Here is a 19,535-nt window from a genome sequence, read left to right on the forward strand (position 1 = left end):
TTAACAAGAATAAACATAAAAGAGATAGTAATAATGTAAATAATGATGTATATATGTATGAAAAATAATGGTAGTAAAAAATAGTAATAATAATAATAATAGAAGTGGTAATAATAAAATTAGAATAAAATAAATACATGTACAAGTATAATAATAATATAAATAATGTAATAAAACAACCAAAAGTCATAAAAAGGACGTAATTGAATCTGAAAACAAAATTTTGGGGCAAATTCAAAATAAATAAAAGAGAAAGAGATCAAATCGCATGCGCAAACAACTAGGAGGGACTAAAATGGGCAACAACCTCTTGTCCCAAAACGCACAGCTTCAAAGGGATTCAATTGGAAAAGAAATAAAATTTCTGGGCATAAATTAAAAGCCAAAAAAATGAAATTTAAAAGTAGAAAAATGCGGAAGGACCAAATGCGCAATTAGACCATCAAACGAAAACACGCGAATCCTAGGCCTAGAACGGGTCGAGTTGGGTCGGAGGGGGCAAAACGATGTCATTTTGGGGTTAAAAGGCAGCCCCAAAAACGACGTCGTTTTGGGAGGCTATAAAAGGCCTAAATTTTTTTTAAAAAAATCACTTGCAGCAGAGGAAAGAAAAAAAGGGGGGGAAGGGAATTTCTCTTTGGACCAGGTCCAGCTCCGGCCAGGAGGGCCACCGTCGCCAGCCACCGCGCGAAAGGTATTTTTTTTTGTTAATATGTATATATATGTATTTAGCAAAAAAAGGGTAAATAGGTTCTAAATAAAATAAAATAAAATAAAATAACAAAAAAAGAAAATAATAAACCTTTTATTCGAAACCTTTGAACTCTCCTTTGTGTTTTTTTTTCTGCGATTTTATGCTCGTATTTAGATCTGTTTCTTGTGGATAAATGACTGCCGAATGTTTTGTATTTTCAAAGAAAAGAAAATTGCCGAAAAAAAACAATACATTTTCGCTTGGCTTTTATAGCCATTTACAAGCCTTTGTTTATTACTTGTTGTCCTCTCTTCCTTTAATTTTGCAGGTGCAAGTAGAGGTGACGCGACTAGGGCGGTGGAGCAGGTGGCCGACTGGCATAGGTGATGGGACAGAGGGCAGAGGCGGCAGCAGCTTAGTGTTTTCTTAGTTTTTTTTTTAATCATTGTGGGCTAGGGTTTGGGGCTGTTGGGTTTTGGTTTTGGGTAGGTAGATTTGGTTTAATTTGGGCCAAAATGGGGCCTCAACAACTTAAATTCTTAACTAAGTTGGTGTCCGACAACTTGGTTAGGAAATTATAAGAATGCCCTTTTGTAATTAAAATAAGTAATATTATTTGAGGGCATTTTAGTCTTTTCACTTTAAAAAACAATATGGTAGGATTCGAACCCACATCAATTGCATTAATAAAACTTTTAATTTACCACTTAACTAAAACTTTATTTTAATATTATTATACACTTTAGTTTTATTATGCACGCTCTATTACCTTCATAAGTTGTATATCTATACTTACTATTATCTAAACTCCATACTGAGTTGGTGTCATTCTCAATCGGGTCACCAACTTAGTTAAAAATTACGAGAATGCCTTTTTGTAATTCAAATAAGTAATATTATTTGAGAGTATTTTAGTTTTGTCACTTAAAAAAACCAATAAAATATGCATACGGTGGGATTTGAACCTAGGCCAATTGCATTAGTAAAACTTTTAATTTACCACTCAACTAAAACTTTATTTTAATATTTCTTATACATTTTAATTTACTACGAATTTAGAACATATATGTGTGTTTAAAAATAACATACAATAAACAATGAAAAAGTATGGTTTGAAACTAACCAATCATAATAACACATGAAATATGTACGATGAGGAAATAAAAAAGAATTAGGTTAGATTATGAGTAAAACAAAATTTAAACACATAAATACATCAGGTAAATAGTACTCAATGCACTACAATTATTTATCATGGTTTTTCATCAATGGTGAGTTTAGTGTTGAGTTGACTTGTGACACCAACTCAATTAACAACATTATTAATATATATATGTATACAACTAATAGAGATAATAAATTGAGCAGTTTAAAATAAAAATATATAAAATATATTAATGAAGCTTTGGTTGAGTAGTAAATTTAAGATGTTATTAACTCAATTGGTGCGAGTTTAAATCACTCCACATGTATATTTTTATTGGTTTTTTTGTTAAAATGAAAAGATTAAAATATCCTTAAATAGTATAGATGAGATATGTGAAACTCTAAAAGAATAGCAACAATATGAAATCTTCTTTCCATATCAAAATTCCCTTTCAGTATTGAACCCCGTCTGTTGATATTTGCTTGAAGCCATCGGTTTAGTTCCTCATGGGTTTGGAACAAAGGTTAGGTTTTATCCAAAGTTGTGATGGGACTTTTTGTTTAAGTGTTTTCTGTTTTTATTTTGAATTTGATTTCAGATGGAAATGTAAATATTGTATTTCTTTGTTTTTCAAACCCAAAAATTAGTGCTTCAAAAAGCTTAGGGTTTCGAAACCAATAAAATTGTGGCTTCGAAACCAATAAAACTGTGTTGAGTTTGGTATGAATATCGGGGAAGAGGACTAAAATGAATAAAATGGAAAACGATATGAATTACTAGAGTTATGATATGTGATATGGAGGTAGGATACAAATGTGTTGGAAGACATGAAATATATGCGGGTTGATGATGAATTCGATTATAATTATGATTGTGAATGAGAAATGATACGTGTATTTAATTGTAAAATGAAGTTGAACATTGATAGTATGCACTTCGTGCGTCAGGAATGCGCTTTGTGTGCCAGTATGCACTATATTTGTCAGTTTTCCTTACTTCAGTTTATCTGATGATGCACTTCGATACCAGTTTGTGACATCCCCGACCTGGCCTAGGAGTTTTCAACTAAGTTGGAGGCTTTTCCAATGAAGATGGTCGTTCATATGTCATTTGTGACGATGATTTTCACTACAATAACTCACTATCCTAGTTGTCCAATTCTGATAGCTTTATACTACGATAAGCTATCATCCCGGTAAACCCGATTTAGGATTAGTTTTCGTATTGCTAAGGATACTAGTACCAACATTGGTTTGCAACATGTGGAGACTTTGGTCTAGTTGGTCTTGCATTTGACGCACTGTTGCGTGTAACAAATGTATCCCTTCATCAAGTTTACTAACACTAATGGCCATAGGGGGTTATTGTTAAAGGTATGCTTCCTCTTAAGGTCTTGGGGTATATAGGGTTGCAAAGGTTGGTAAGGAGGGGCTAGTCTACTGTGGTTGAAGTTTCCCACACCTTGGTTTCCTCTTCACCTAAGGTTGGGATGATCACGCCACCCTAAGTTATAGGTATTTGAGTACGGGTTACCACCCCTAATTCCCATATAGTTCCCCCCAATCTAACTACCCTTTTGGTGATTTCCTTAAGTAACTTTTCATTTTCGCCCTCTACATGAGCTCTTATAAGATGGTGTTTGTTAGGAATGAGGCACATTAGAGCTAATTTCGAGGTTGTTAAACCTCCTGAGGATTTGTAGGAATTTGTCCTTTCCATTGACTGCATTCACAGTCGGTGATTTAGCTAGACATGTGAATTGCTCAATCGACCACATGTAGGAGTTCACTGCCAAATGTTCAATGGGTTAGCAATCTTCAATGTAGGTTTTAGACATGAATGCCCTCGCAGATGCTCCTTCTAAGCTTGACCTCAAATTCCCGTCCAAACCATTATAGAAAGTTAGTAATTGCAACCACCCTTGTAGACCATAGTAATGGCACTTATCTAGTGTTACTTTGAAGCGCTCGCATGCCTCATACAATGATTCCACCTCCAATTGCCAGAAGTTGGCGATAATCATCCGTAACTTCTTCTTTTTGCTCAGTAGGAAATATTTGGCAAGGAATTAGTTGGCTAGCTCATCCCACATCACGATAGAATCTATAAGCTACGAATCCAATCACATAAAAGCGTCATCACACGAAGAGAAAGGGAATAACCAAAAACATATAGCATCATTGGATACCCTGTTATACTTAAAAGTATCACAAGAGGTTAAAAAATGCTGAAGGTGTTATTGGGGTCCCCATTCATTGATCCCCAGAATTGGAGGGTGCTTTGTATCATCTAAAGTCTGGCCGACTTGATCTCAAAATTGTTGGAATTAATGGTGGGTCAGTTGATATACCTCGCACAGCATCCAAGTTTGGCATGATATAATCTTTCGATGTACGGTTCTCCATTTGTCTCGATCGTATAGAGGGTTCGTGTTTCTCTATGTTCGGAAGGCCTAATGGTGGATATTCAAATAAAATATTGTCAATCAATGGATCAGTAATCAGTGGTTCTAACTATGGGTGACCTTCTCTCGAGGGTTGCCCTCGTCTTGCGCTGGTTATTATCCTTTTCGACTCAAGATCAAATGAGATTAACTCGTTGCTACTCCAAGTCAGACATTGAGAAATACAACCACAAGAAACACGGGTAAGTCAAGAAATTAACTAAAAGAATACAAAAAGAAATACACAAAGAAGTAAAGTGCCTTATTTATAAACCTCGATTTCACCAATTATCTTCCAAGTAAGACATGAAAAAATCACAACAAATCAATTCATCACAAACACATCTCTTATGCAATGACGCCAACAACTTGATCACGCTACAATGTATGAACTCCTAGCAAAGAATTAGCACAAAATATAAGAAATTAAAAGTGGCTTAACTACAAGTATGATAGGTCAATTGTAATATTTGTTAAGTGTTATAATGGAACACTTTGAGCTTTCCAAGGATCAAACCAAGAGAGATCAAAGTTAATTATGCTAAACTACCCTAAGGAGGACTAAATTGAATAACAATCAAAAGTATACAAATATCAATTTAGTGAGATAAAGTGGTCGATTGATATCCATATTTCTAGTTAATTCTTGGATTAGGGATCTAAATTGGTCAAACCCTTAATTAGTCCAATTTTCCCTCTCGATTACCATTTTACCTAATTATACGATTTAGTCTAGTTTATCTCTTGACCTCACTAAACTAAATCAAGACAATCAATTTGGTTCACAATAGAATCTCCTTTCGGTCTCATCTATCTAAATGTTCATCTAGAGGCGTCAATTCTAGATTTTGAAATCTATTCAATTTAATTCAATTTTTATGATTTAGTCTCTGACCCAAAAATTAACCATGCAATATTTCAATCAACCAACTACCATAAAACTTAGTTCCTACTCATCATCACAAGACAAAGACCAACCAATTTCATGCTAAAATAATTCGTCAAATAACCACAAAAAGACAAGTTTTAGAAATACTTAGTGCCTCATGAAGGATCCTTTAATGAAGATGATGATAACAAGAAAGATGATAAATCCACAACAAAAAAAGATATATATTTTTTGAAAACTAACAAGAATAAAATCTGCCGAATGCTTTAAATAAAAGTTCAAAATGACAAGGTTGAATATTGCATCTACTTGGGAAAAAAAACTAAAACTACAGTAAAAGTAAATGACAAGGTTGAATATTGTGTCATAATTTAATGCATGAGTTAAATAATGTTCCTCGATAAAAGAAATCCGTGAAAAAAGAAATTGAAAAAAAAAGTCAAATCGGTTTACCTTTATATGCTTAAATTGACTTCATTTGATTTTAAATTTATCTTCATATATAAAAATAGTTCATTCCTATTAGTCCGTTTGTACCCAAATAAATTCTTTATATCATAAAAAAAAAACTCAATGAGTTATAACCTTAGTTAAAGATTTAAGATATAATATCATTAGCTAGTTAAGTCTTAAGATATAATATCATTAGCTGATTAAGTTTTAACTCAATTGATATATGTATTATTAGTAATGCAGGAGGATCTGAATACGAGTGTGCTAAAACGCATTGTTCTTCTATTTATGGATGGGGAGGGGCTATGGGTAATTTTAGGCATTATCTTATATATATATGATAAAAATTTATAATAAGATAATTCAAAAAAATGAGACTTAAGATCCTTAAAGATTATTTATTTATTATTTCGAAAAATTTCGTATTTAATTCACTACTAATAATTTTTATCTGTTTAGCAAAAAATATTTTGTTTATTAAAATTTTCAAAAATATTTTTATTACATATATATATATATATAAGAATATTTGGTACATCAGTAAGGATGAAACATGCCATTTTCCAATTTTTATATACCCAAAATTAACATTATTTTTCATAGTTTTTAAATTGATCCCTTAAACAGAGCAAAATTCCATTAAAAAAATCCAAAAGAGAGCGGGTCAAATAAGTAACAAATTTTTTTATTTCAAAATGCTAACAAGTAAACAAAAAGAATTGATTATTGAGTAGGATTAAAAAGCAGCATGACAAACATTTTTTTATTAAGTAAAATTTTATATCTAAATAAGTTAGTATTTTTAAATAATATAGAGTCATAGCAGTCTTACTTTACACTGTTATTTCCTAAGAAAATAATTTCGGTAATAAAAAGATTGGTCATAAGACTGCTGGGGGATTGAGGACTTAAAATTCTGTTAAAAGTATGTCAAAAGCAAGGAAAAGATTTAATATCAGTCATGCCCTCAAACATCTTTCATCCTTACATTTCATTCAATGAAGAATAAACCAGAAGTATAAACTCAATTTTAACCTCTTCTATATACATTACATAAGATTACATTAAATCAAGTACAATTTTTTTTATTAACTACTGTAATTATTTCTTTTTAAACATATTTAATATCAAAGAAATTTTTAAGATTTAATTGATACATTACATAAGATATTATACATTTCTAAACATTTATCTACTAATATTTTACAGACATCAACTTTGAATGAAAAGAATCAAACAAAAGACAAGTCAACATTTCTTTTAATCTATTTCCAATTCTCATGCAATGGGCCCTACATTCACTTTGTTTTCCGTATTTGTTTTCTTGAATTTAAGTTCTTTTTTGACTTAAAAATCACCATTACTTCTTTTTACCTATAAATACATGCAACAATTGCACTCTTATCCTCACACAAATTCTGTGCCAAATTTCAAGAGCAAACCAAAAAAAGGCTGCAAATTCAGCTTTTCAATATTTGCTTTTGATCAATCGAAATGGCTTCACAAGTTTCTCAAATGCCTTCTTCATCACCCCTTTCTTCCAATAAGGATGAAATGCGTCCCAAAGCCGATTTTCAGCCTAGCATTTGGGGAGATCTCTTCCTCAATTGTCCCGACAAGGTATACACACATATGAGTATATTGACATATAATCTTAACAGATTATTTGTTTAATTATTTAGTGATTCAATGTGAAGAAAATTTTCATTATTTTGAGCAGAATATTGATGCTGAAACTGAAAAGCGCCACCAACAATTGAAAGAAGAAGTGAGGAAGATGATTGTGGCACCAATGGCTAATTCAACCCAAAAGTTAGCCTTCATTGATTCAGTCCAAAGACTGGGTGTGAGTTACCATTTCACCAAGGAGATCGAAGATGAACTAGAGAATATCTACCATAACAACAATGATGCCGAGAACGACCTCTACACCACATCCATTCGATTCCGACTACTCCGAGAGCATGGATACAATGTTTCATGCGGTAATTATTGGAACAACAACATGGTATTTTTAAGTTTCTTGAGTATATAATAGCATGGAATATTTGATAACAAATTTCATTTTGGGTAATTTCATCTCAGACGTATTCAACAAGTTTAAAGATGAGCAAGGGAATTTCAAGTCATCCGTGACAAGCGATGTTCGAGGATTGTTGGAACTTTACCAAGCTTCTTATTTGAGGGTTCATGGGGAAGATATATTGGATGAAGCAATTTCTTTCACCACCCACCATTTAAGCCTTGCAGTAGCATCTTTGGACCATCCTTTGTCCGAAGAGGTTTCTCATGCTTTGAAACAATCAATTCGAAGAGGCTTGCCCAGGGTTGAGGCAAGGCACTATCTTTCAGTATACCAAGATATTGAGTCCCATAATAAGGCTTTGTTGGAGTTTGCTAAGATCGATTTCAACATGTTACAATTTTTGCATAGGAAAGAGCTAAGTGAGATTTGTAGGTATGTTTTTTAATCTCTTTCACCCATTTTTTTTTCTTTTTCATCTTTTTTTAATTTTTTTGGTGGAAGGGCGGGTTGAATTTATAGGAGGCATCATTCTCAGAATAGGAGACGAGTTGCAAATGCTAATATTTGAATCTTATTAAAAACACAAGTTAAAAGTGATGGCATGAACCTTAGATTCATCTTTTTCACCTATTTCATTTTACTTATATATTTTTTATAATTTGAGGTTCCCAATTGACTTAAGAATCTAACAATTTACTCATTGACAACATGAATGTGAAACTAATTAAAACTTTGAATAGTCATTGCGTTAATGGGGTTTTTTATAATATGATTTTTTAGGTGGTGGAAGGATTTAGACTTTCAAAGAAAGTTGCCATATGCAAGAGATAGAGTTGTTGAAGGTTACTTTTGGATCTCTGGAGTGTACTTTGAGCCCCAATATTCACTTGGTAGAAAGATGTTGACAAAAGTGATAGCAATGGCATCCATTGTAGATGATACATATGACTCATATGCAACATATGAAGAGCTCATTCCCTATACAAATGCAATTGAGAGGTTCGTTTTCTTTAATTTTGTTGGTAATAGGTTAGGTTTCTTTAGTTCAAGTGAACATTCAAGTATATATTACAAGGAATGATCAAATATAACGTTGAGGGTGGATTCAGGTGGGATATCAAATGTATAGATGAAATTCCCGAATACATGAAACCAAGCTACAAGGCTCTATTAGATGTTTATGAAGAAATGGTACAATTGGTGGCTGAGCATGGGAGACAATATCGTGTCGAGTATGCGAAGAATGCGGTATGTACATCTGTAAACATTTATTTTATACAAAAAAGATAAGATCTTAGCTAAATTCTAGATTTGAATAAACAACTAACTTGAATAACAATAAATAATCATTTAAATATTATTTTGAATTTTAATTGATATTAGTGATAATTGTTGGGATTTTGTTGCCTCAGATGATACGACTTGCTCAATCTTATCTTGTGGAGGCCAAATGGACTCTTCAAAACTATAAACCATCATTCGAGGAGTTTAAGGCTAATGCATTGCCAACTTGTGGTTATGCCATGCTTGCTATTACATCTTTCGTCGGCATGGGAGATATCGTAACACCAGAGACCTTTAAATGGGCAGCTAGTGACCCTAAGATCATTCAAGCGTCCACAATTATTTGTAGGTTTATGGATGATGTTGCTGAACACAAGGTATAATAATATATTTATATAATCACAAGAAACCTAACTCTTAACTCAATAATTGAATGTCTTTGTAACAAAATTAAATGATGGTTTTTATCATGATCTGAAACAATTAAAATATAATGTTTACATATCAAATGTTTAGTCTTAAATCGAAAAATAAGAAAATAAATCTAATTTCATTTTAAACAAATATAGTTTAATAATATGATAGATTTTAGGGTATATAGTGATAGAATAATTTTGATTTTATTATGGTTGCAGTTCAAGCATAGGAGAGAAGACGATTGCTCAGCAATCGAGTGTTACATGGAAGAATATGGCGTAACAGCACAAGAGGCATATGATGTATTCAACAAGCATGTTGAGAGTGCTTGGAAGGATTTAAATCAAGAGTTTTTGAAACCAACAGAAATGCCAACAGAGGTTTTGAATCGTAGCCTAAACCTTGCAAGGGTGATGGATGTGCTTTACAGGGAAGGCGATGGCTATACATATGTTGGAAAAGCGGCAAAGGGTGGAATCACTTCATTGCTCATTGAACCAATTGCACTTTGAAATTATGTTAATTTTTCCTCTCCAAGCTTGTTTCTTAAGAAATAGTTATTAAGTTCTAATTAATAATGTTTTATAATATTCATATATTATAAAAGAAAGTCCAAATCGATTGTCTTTGTACTTATTGCCTTATATTAATTCAATAAGGTTCTTTCCAAACTTTTCATTGTGAAAAATCTTCTATTTTATATATTATTTGATTTTATATATATACATATATATATATATTGGTATAAAAGAATATGTAATATAAAAATAAGATGAGTTATACCGGAATTAAGATTAAAAAGAATCTACTAAACATTACCACCTAAAGTTTATTCAGATAAGTTTTGAATTCTTTATTTATTTAATTCGGTATATCATTAAGTTTGAAAAATAAAATATTTGAGAAATTATTTTATAAATCATTCCTATTACATCATTTATAGTTTATTTTCAATTATTTAATGACATTTCAATAACTTTTTTCATATCATTGACAAAATTTTGGTAATTTTTTAACCTTGAACCATGACCCTAAATCCCAAATCCTAAACATTAAATCCAAAGTTTTAAACCCTAAACCTTGAATATTGACCTCAAATCCTAAACCCCAAACGTTGAACATTGACCTCAAACCCTAAACCTTAAATATCAAATTATAAACCAAAACTTGAACATTAAATCCCAAACCTGAATCTTGAACCTTGAACCTTAAACCTTAAATCTCGAATTCTAAATTCTAAACCTTGAACAATATTTGGTTTGGGGTTCAGTGTTTGAAATCTGAATTCGAGATAAAATAATTACCATAATTATAAGTCAATGACATAAAAAAATTACTAAAATACCATTAAATAACTGGAAATGGACCATAAATAATATAATTGAAATGATCGGTTAAAGAATTTCTCTAAAATATCCTTTATTAGTTTCCACTTAAAAGTCAACAAATTTATAACCAATCCCAAAAAATCAGGAGTGAATTTCAAATTTGTGTTACACAATATGTTACATCACATGTAATAAATTTTGTAAAAAGATAAATGTATTTTTTAACGAAACTATCAAATTTAACCATTAGTAGATGATAAAAGTTTTTGGAATCAAATAAACTATATTATAATTTATGTTATACAATGTAGTAAAATATATAAAAATATTGTAATGCTGTAATATATTTTGTAATGACTATTTTCACCAACCAAAATAAATTATTAAATTTGAAATAACGTAAATGTTAAGTTTCTAATATATAATATTATATATGTACGTATGTATGAGTCTAAGTACTGACGGCTACCAAAACAAAATGTTTTAAATCAAAGAAAAAAAATAATGAGTAAACTATATTATTAGTAACTAAATTATGAGTAGATTTTTATTTTGTTCACTTAATTAAAAAATTTATAAATTAATTATAAATGCTTTCTAGATTTGACACTTTTTAGTTAGTATAATTATAATTTTAGTCCTCGATTTTTATACTTTATGTCAATTTGACCCTGATGATGTAGTCGTAAATCATCTAAAAATTTGACTAGGGCAAGTGTACCTATAAATTAATAGTATAGTTACGGTGAGCAAAGATATCGTTCACATGTTGACTAAAACTACTGTAAATTAATAATTTTCTATTATTTAACTGATAAATTCGAATAATTGATTAAAAAATAAATTTAACTAAACAAGTTGCTAACGAACACAACAAAGAACAATTAAGGAAAATAAACGGTTAACAACCAAGAAGCGAAACAATACTCAGGAAAGAATTCACCTAGATTCCATCTGTCATTATCGATCTAAATTACACAATTTCTTCACTTAATATATTGATCCGTAGAAATCCCTAAATTATGCTAATATCTCTCTTCAAGACTAAGAGCAACTGACTCTAGGTTGATTAATTGAATTTGTTTCTAATTAAAACCTGTATTATCGCTTTAACTCGATCAATGGATCCCCCTATTAGATTTGACTCTAGTCTAATAGATTTATGTTGTCCTATTTCTAGGATTGCAGGCAACATCACTCAATTATATTAGATCTACTCTTAAATAGGGTTTATTCCTCCTCTGATTTAAGCTCATCAAACATGGATTGATAATCTAGAAATATCAAACCAAGAATTAAGCACACATAATTGAGAACAAGATCCAAAAATTTATTTGTAAAAATAGAAATCAAATAACACAATCTATCCTAGGGTTCATCTCCTAGGTATTTGGAAAATCAGTTCATGATAACAAATAAAAACATCCCAAAGACAGTATAACCACAAGAAATAAAGAAACTCTTAATAAACTTCAAAGAAATCAAAAGGAGATATTCAATCTAATTTTCTTTCCTATTTTACTAAAACATTTACCTCTAAAATGAATTTGGACAAATAATTTTCAGATTCATTTGAACCAGATACATTCTTGACATAAACTTCGAAGTCATAAAGTTATTAAAAATAAAAAATTATTAAGATTGTAAAATTATTTAAAAATATAAATAATTAAATAATTACTAAAAAAATCTAAAATTATATTTTTTTTATAAAAAACACAGAATTTATAGGCTCAAAATGAACCTGGACAAATTATTATTCATATTAATTTGAACCTGGATAATTTTTTTCTCTGGGGTCATTTTGGATGTAAATTTCGAATGTTGTAAAAATTGTTTAAAAAATAATTAAAAATAATAAATAATTATGAATAATTATTAAAAATGTAATATATATTACTTTTTATTTTTTAAATGATATGTGATAATATAATTTGGTGAAAATGATACTAAGAAAAAGATGGAAGTATGATATTACATTAATAAATGACAAAATATTCTAAATATTTAATTATCTTTGTTGTAGGCCAATTTTAGCCCATTTACATCAAAACCCAATTTAGCCTTACCTAACCCACTAAAATTAAACCCAAAACCCAAAATCTTAACTACCCAAAGCCAAATTTACATCAAAACCCCAATGGCCCAAACCCTAAGCCCAAATCAAAATAAAAAAACCTAGCCCACAACTTAAACTTTTCTCAACTAGCCACTCCTTTTCCACCACCAACTCCACTAGCCACTCTTTTTCCACCACCAACTCCACTAGCCACACCTTCTCCACCACCACTTGTACCTACAAATGAATATATAAACAATAAAAAAATATTTTGTAAATGGCTATATAAGCCTTCTCATATTTTGTATCCGGGGGGGAAGATTTTTTTGGAGAGTTTTTGGGAGAGAAAGTTATTGTAAAGGATTTTTGGAGAGGTTTCTTTTTAAAGTAATCAAGGAGAAGAGTTATTGTGAATGCTAGTTTTTGGAGAAGCTAGTTTTTTTGGAGATTAATCAAAAATCAAAGCAAAAGAGGTTTCTTTGTCTATTCTCATTTTAAGTTCTTTGTTTACTTATTGTTTTCCTTTCAATCTTATTTTGTTTCTTTTATACGAAAGTAAAAAATAAAAGGAGGAAGCTTACCCATTTTTACCGAAAAAGATTTTTTGAGGTCCGGCTACCATGTACGGTGGCGTCGGCGGCGGTCCGACGACCGGACGATGGCCGGCCTTGTGGCCGAAAATCACCCACCCTCTCCCTTTCTTTTTTTGTTATTATTATATTTCTTAATATTATATTATATATATTCTTTTAATATATTAGGTATATTTTAAATTTTATATTACGTATATATATATATTTTATACTATTTTATTTATATATCTTTAATATTATATTATTTATATATATATATATATATATATATTTCTACATGTTATCTTATGTATATATCTTAACTATATTATGTATGTATTTTTAACACTATATTATGTACATATTTTTAATATTATCATGTATTTATTTTTTATATATGTACATATTGATGTAGTATTATTAATAGTATTTTTTTTAACATCATTATTATTTCTAATATATATTATGTACATCTTTTTTATTTCTATTTTATTTTTTATTTGTCAATATTAATTATTATTCTAATATTTTGATATTTTATATTTTATATATTTTATTATTCCCATCATTGTTCGCATTTTTTGACAATAATATTCTTGGATTTTTTTTTACTATCATTTTAAAAACTTTTTACATTTTAATTTTAAGAATAAGGCAATGTACCAATTTTAACATTAAGTCATCGATTTCATCGCTATGTTGGGTGAAATTAATTGGCTCGTGTTAAAAACGGGACGTCCTTCTAAAAAACAAAAAAACTTGCAACTTCTCATTTCCTTCAATCGGATCACACTTAAATGTCAAATTGAATTCGTATTTTTGAAAATAAGACAACATGTGTTTAATAAGATACCAATTTTGGGCGTCGCGAGGGTGCCAATACCTTCCTCGTGCGTAACCGACTCCCGAACCCTAAATTTTCTCTGGATTTTAACGTAGACCTAAACTCAGCCTTTTATTTGTTTTAATAAAAGATCTAATAGGTGTCCGATCACACCTAGGAAAAAGGATCGGTGGCGACTCCCTATTTATTTCAAAAATCAAACGTCAAATTTCAAAAAAAAATTCAATAAATCGCCACAATTAGCGACCAAGCTAAGCTAAAATTTTTACGTCGCTACAGCTGGCGACTCCACTCGGGAAAGTCTTTTTGAGAGTCGTGTCTGGAATTAAACACGTTTTGTCAAAATTTTCAAATTTCCTTGTTCAAAGTAAATATTTGGTCGTGATCCGAAAATCTTGTTTTCAAAATTCATGCATTTGTATCGTGCTGTAAATATTTCTTCTAACTTGCTTATTTGGTTGTTTTTTAGTTTTTAATTTTTATGGTTTTAATTTTGGTTTAGTTTCTTTAAGTGAAACGTAAAGGTTTATGAGTTGTTCCCCACACACCGTGCACTTGCATTTTCGCATAACATGAGCTCTCTACCCGGGCTCCGTCCGTTTAAGTGAAAGTAAACGCTACGCCTTCGTGAGTTAACTCGTCCCTCCGCACAGGCTAGTGAATACTTTCGGGTTGCATATGATTTATGCTTTCGTGAGTTAACTTGTCCCTCCGCATAGGCATAAGTAAATGTAACCCCTCGAATTGAACTCGTGAGCCTGTGATAGGCTATGACCGAGGCTCCGTGCTAATCTTAGCAGATGATAGTACGAGCAATTCAAGTACCTGTCTAGAACCAAAACCGCATATAGTGAACCATACGAGCCACCCAACTAGAGCCATGCCAAACCTCCACTCGTTTAGTAGTCACCGAAATAAGTACACGAGAAAAGCACATCTTACCTTCTATTTCTTTTACATTTGTGCTTTCTAAGCAAGGGAATCGAGTCCACTGGACCAAGTAGCTTAATTTGTTAGATTTTCCACAGTTTTTCTCTGTTTATATGTGTTGCGCTAACCAAGGTCGTTTGTCTGTATTTTTATTTTTCATCATGCATCGAAGGCATCTTGTTAGGAAAGTGTTGATTAGAGATTGGTTGCCAAAAACGGGTTTCTAATGGAGGAGTCAATTATACGAGTGACCGAAACGTTGTGTTATACTCCTTTGATTAAGGAAATGCCTAAATAGGGGCTATCTTGAAATTAACACCAATTTTTTGCATTTCTTTCATGACTAACAGTCATTTGACATTCATGCATTCATTCATTCATTGCATATTCCATACTCGTTCACTGAGGTTAAAACATACAATTCGCTAGTTGTGCATACCATACGGGAAACCAGGGACATTCCACGAAAAACTGCCTAGCCTTTAAGAGAAGAGTTCAAGGACTCATTGATGCAGGTATCCTACGATTCGATAGTGCCAGTAATGCAACTGGGAACCCATTCCCTAACCATATCGAAAGGGATGTGAGCATAGTGGGGAAAGTGGACGAATGGAAAGTCAGAAGATGTGTTTCGGAAATAAGGACGCCTCTACAGAAAATCTGGGAGGTACTGGTTAAGAAAGGATTGCTTTGTCACCCCGATAGAATTCTCGGAGAAGAAGGTCAAAGTTTTTGCAATTTCCATGGAATTGTAGGACACGACATTTAGTTGTGTGAGGATTTTAAAAGGTTGCTTCAAGACCGGATGGATAATAAGGAGATTAAGATCCTTAACAAAAGGGAAGAGACCAATGAAAGAGAAGTATGCGCCTCTGATAGCCAGTCATCAGGTCCCCCTTATAGCGCTGATCAACCGTTAGTAATTTATTACGATGCGATGAAAGAGCCGATGAAACCAAAAATGATAATCGAAGTACCATCTTCTTTCCCTTATAAGGACAATAAAGCAGTACTATGGAAATATGACGTTAATATCGTCACACCTGAAGATGAAAAACCCAAAGCCATGACTGGAAGCGTCGGGGAATTAGGTCATTTCACTCGTAGTGGAAGATGTTATTCGAAGGAGATAAAGAAGAACAGTGACTTGAAACAGAAAGGAAAAGCACCGATGTATGTGACCGATGATGAGAATGAAATTGCACCTGAACAAGAAGCTAAAAATCCTGTGGACGAGGAGGAAGCACAGGAATTCTTAAAATTTATCAAGCACAGTGAGTACAACGTGGTAGAACAATTGTGTAAGCAGCCAGCGCGAATCTCGGTATTATCTCTACTGTTGAATTCAGAACCACACCGAAAAGCTCTGCTGAAAGTGTTAAATCAAGCTTATGTGGCAAACAATGTATCCGTTGAAAAACTGGATAGGTGATGAACAACTTGAATGCAGATAATTTCATTTCTTTCAGTGATGATGAAATACCGCCCAATGGTAGAGGCTCAGTGAAAGCATTGCATATCACAACCCGTTGCAAGGGCTACATAATACCGAACGTGCTCATCGATAATGGTTCGGCACTCAACGTTATGCCTTTGGCCACGCTTTCCAGAATTTCGATGGATCTGTCCCATTTAAGGCCCTGTCATTCTACGGTAAGGGCATTCGACAGGACAAGGCGTGAAGTCATGGAAAAAATTGAGATCCCTCTGGAAGTGGGTCCTTACATATATGATGTCGAGTTCCAAGTCATGGACATTACATCCTCATACAACTGCCTTTTGGGAAGACCCTGGATCCATTCTGCTGGAGCGGTCCCATCATCCCTCCATCAAAAGGTGAAATTTATCATGGATGGCTGTTTGGTCACTATCGAGGGAGAAGAAAACATTGTCGCATCTATCTCTGCTGATGCGCCATACCTTGAAGTGAGCAAGGACGTAGTGGAATGCTCCTTCCGATCCCTTGAATTCGTCAATGCCACATTCTTCACTAAGGGAAACAAAATTCCCGTGCCTAAATTGTCGAGAAATACTAGAATGGGTGTCAAGTTGACTGTAGGAAGGGGAGCTCGAGTGAGAAGAGGTTTAGGGAGATATCTGCAAGGAATAGTGACTACCCGACCCGATCCGATCCATTACCCCTAGGATCCACATGTTCTTGCGGAGAGGGGATAATTTCGAAATCAGTCCTTCCTTTTTGTACGGGCATTCAATTTTGCCTTATTTATTTCACTTCTTTTTTAAATTTGGCTTTATAATTTACGCATATTTTCAACTCGGTCCGCGCCTAAACACTGCATTTTGGGATCTGGATTATTTACTGCTTTAGTCCCTGAGCATTGTATTCGTGGATGCTGGTCCTTTTTTATTTCTATGGCCTATTTTATTTATAAATTATCCCTTTTAATTTAATTCAATTTTAATTTAGTTTTCTATTTGTATAACTTACCATTTTAAAATACATTTAATATTCTTATATGTGTTTATCCATTCTAATAATCTTGTTTGTTTTTATTTGTGCAATTAGTTTGAAGTTTTTTTATCATATTATTTTAACATTTTGCATAATATTTCTTTAAACATTCTATATATATTTGTACATATATTATTCTCATTGAATTTTCAATTTGTAATGCCTATTATTTTGAAGTTCTCAATATTTTTATATATGTGTTAAGCCATTTTAATAACTTTATAAAATCATCGTTTTAAAATTCTTCTTACATTAAATTATTTTAATATTTTTATACAATATTTTGTTTGAATGTTTTTGTATATATTGGTACATATATTCGATCCTAGATACATATTTAACTCCATGCTATTGTTACATATAATTGCTTTTAAAATTTATAGGTATATATATATAGATATAGATATATGTGTTTTTTTAATCTATTATGTATATAATTTATTTCCTAAGATTTTATTTTAGTATATATATATATATATATTTTACTATCTTTTCAAATTTCATGTATTACTTAAATTTCCCTTTATTGTGTGTATATTGTCTATTTTTAATAAATATTTTTATTTTGCATATTATTCGGACCCAAATGTATTCGCTCTATAACATCTACTTTAATAATTATATACATCCCTAGTTTCTTATGCAAATTATTTCAAATTCATCAATTCATATATTATATATATTATATGTTCATTAGTTCATCATTCTTTTAAAAATGTCTTCTACCACATTGACTTCTAATTTCCATCTTGTTCTGTACATTTTAAGTTAACGTTTTTTATGTTATACTATATACATTGTCGTTGCATATTATTTACTTATTGTTTTGTATTGTTAAATCAATTATTCTCCATACATTTTTGAAAATTGGGTTATATTTTTTAGATTAGTTATATTTAATTGTTTATTTTGCTAGTTGATTAAATAAGTTATATTATCTTCATTCATCAAGCATTGTACTTTGTGTGTTCATATTCTCCCATGTTTATTATTCCTCTTTTTATACAAATATTACCTTGTAATTTTCAACTTATTAATCCAAATTAATGATTCCATTTTATTTCAAGTCAAATTAATGCGTTTTGAGCTAGTTCTACAATTGTTTATTTGAAAACTTACTAAAACAAAGGTAATGATTGATGTTTGGGAACTCGAGGAGTCGTGCCCTACCGTGCTGGGTTTCGATTTTCCGTTTGTCCAAAATAATCAATTATTCATTTGAAATTGCATCTGTATTTTTTAAATTCCAAAACAAAGGCAATGTTCAATGTTTGGAAATTCGAAAAATCGTGCCCTACTGTGCTGGGTTTCGGTTTTTTCGTTGGACCAAATAAGCGAACATCCTTTTGTAATTTTCAAGTGTATGGGCTTTTAGAAATCAGAATTGATTTTAGTTTCGAGGGTTTAAAAGATCATGTCCTAACGTGCTGGATGTGATACTGTATTCCTTTGAAACAAGCGAATCTTGACGTCCAATTTGAGTCATCCAAGTGTTTTAAAAGAAATCGTATTTCAAAATATTTTTTAGGCATAAGAACATTATTTAATCAATTCGGAACCAATTTTGGGGCGTAGCGAGGGTGTTAATCCTTCCTCGTACGAAACCGGCTCCCGAACATGTTTTCTCAAATCTCGTAGGCCAAATTTGATTTAAATGGAACAAAATGTTTTATTAGGTGATCCAATCATACCTAAACAAAAAGATTGGTGAAGACTCCACATTTGATTTTAAAAGTCGATCCCCATTTTTTCCAAAAAAAATGGTTTTGACAACATATAATTAGTCTCAATATAGGAGAGGCCTAAAACCCCTCATAATACATGAGGGGTAGCAACCCTAGTATATTTAACTAGGATGTGTCAACCCTCTCTCCTAGTTGAACTAGGGGGCTAATTTTTCTATTAGATAAGTATTATTTATATTCTACTAATTCAACCAGCATTCTTTTATCTCTCCTATAGACAGATGGTACTAG

The 19,535-nt window shown here is 31.6% G+C and overlaps 1 protein-coding gene across 1 annotated transcript; it reads left to right on the top strand.

The window, feature by feature from the left end:
* The first annotated feature begins 7,004 nt into the window (after window positions 1–7,004).
* LOC107920688 ((+)-delta-cadinene synthase isozyme XC1) lies at window positions 7,005–10,024 on the top strand. The gene is made up of 7 exons (XM_016850504.1): window positions 7,005–7,246; window positions 7,347–7,611; window positions 7,712–8,084; window positions 8,433–8,651; window positions 8,762–8,900; window positions 9,065–9,313; window positions 9,572–10,024. Exons 1-7 carry the CDS (start codon window positions 7,121–7,123, stop codon window positions 9,863–9,865), a joined length of 1,665 nt encoding a protein of 554 aa, XP_016705993.1. The 5' UTR covers window positions 7,005–7,120; the 3' UTR covers window positions 9,866–10,024.
* The last annotated feature ends 9,511 nt before the right edge of the window (window positions 10,025–19,535 follow it).

Source organism: Gossypium hirsutum, chromosome A04 (genome assembly GCF_007990345.1).
Source record: "Gossypium hirsutum isolate 1008001.06 chromosome A04, Gossypium_hirsutum_v2.1, whole genome shotgun sequence".
NCBI lineage: Eukaryota > Viridiplantae > Streptophyta > Magnoliopsida > Malvales > Malvaceae > Gossypium > Gossypium hirsutum.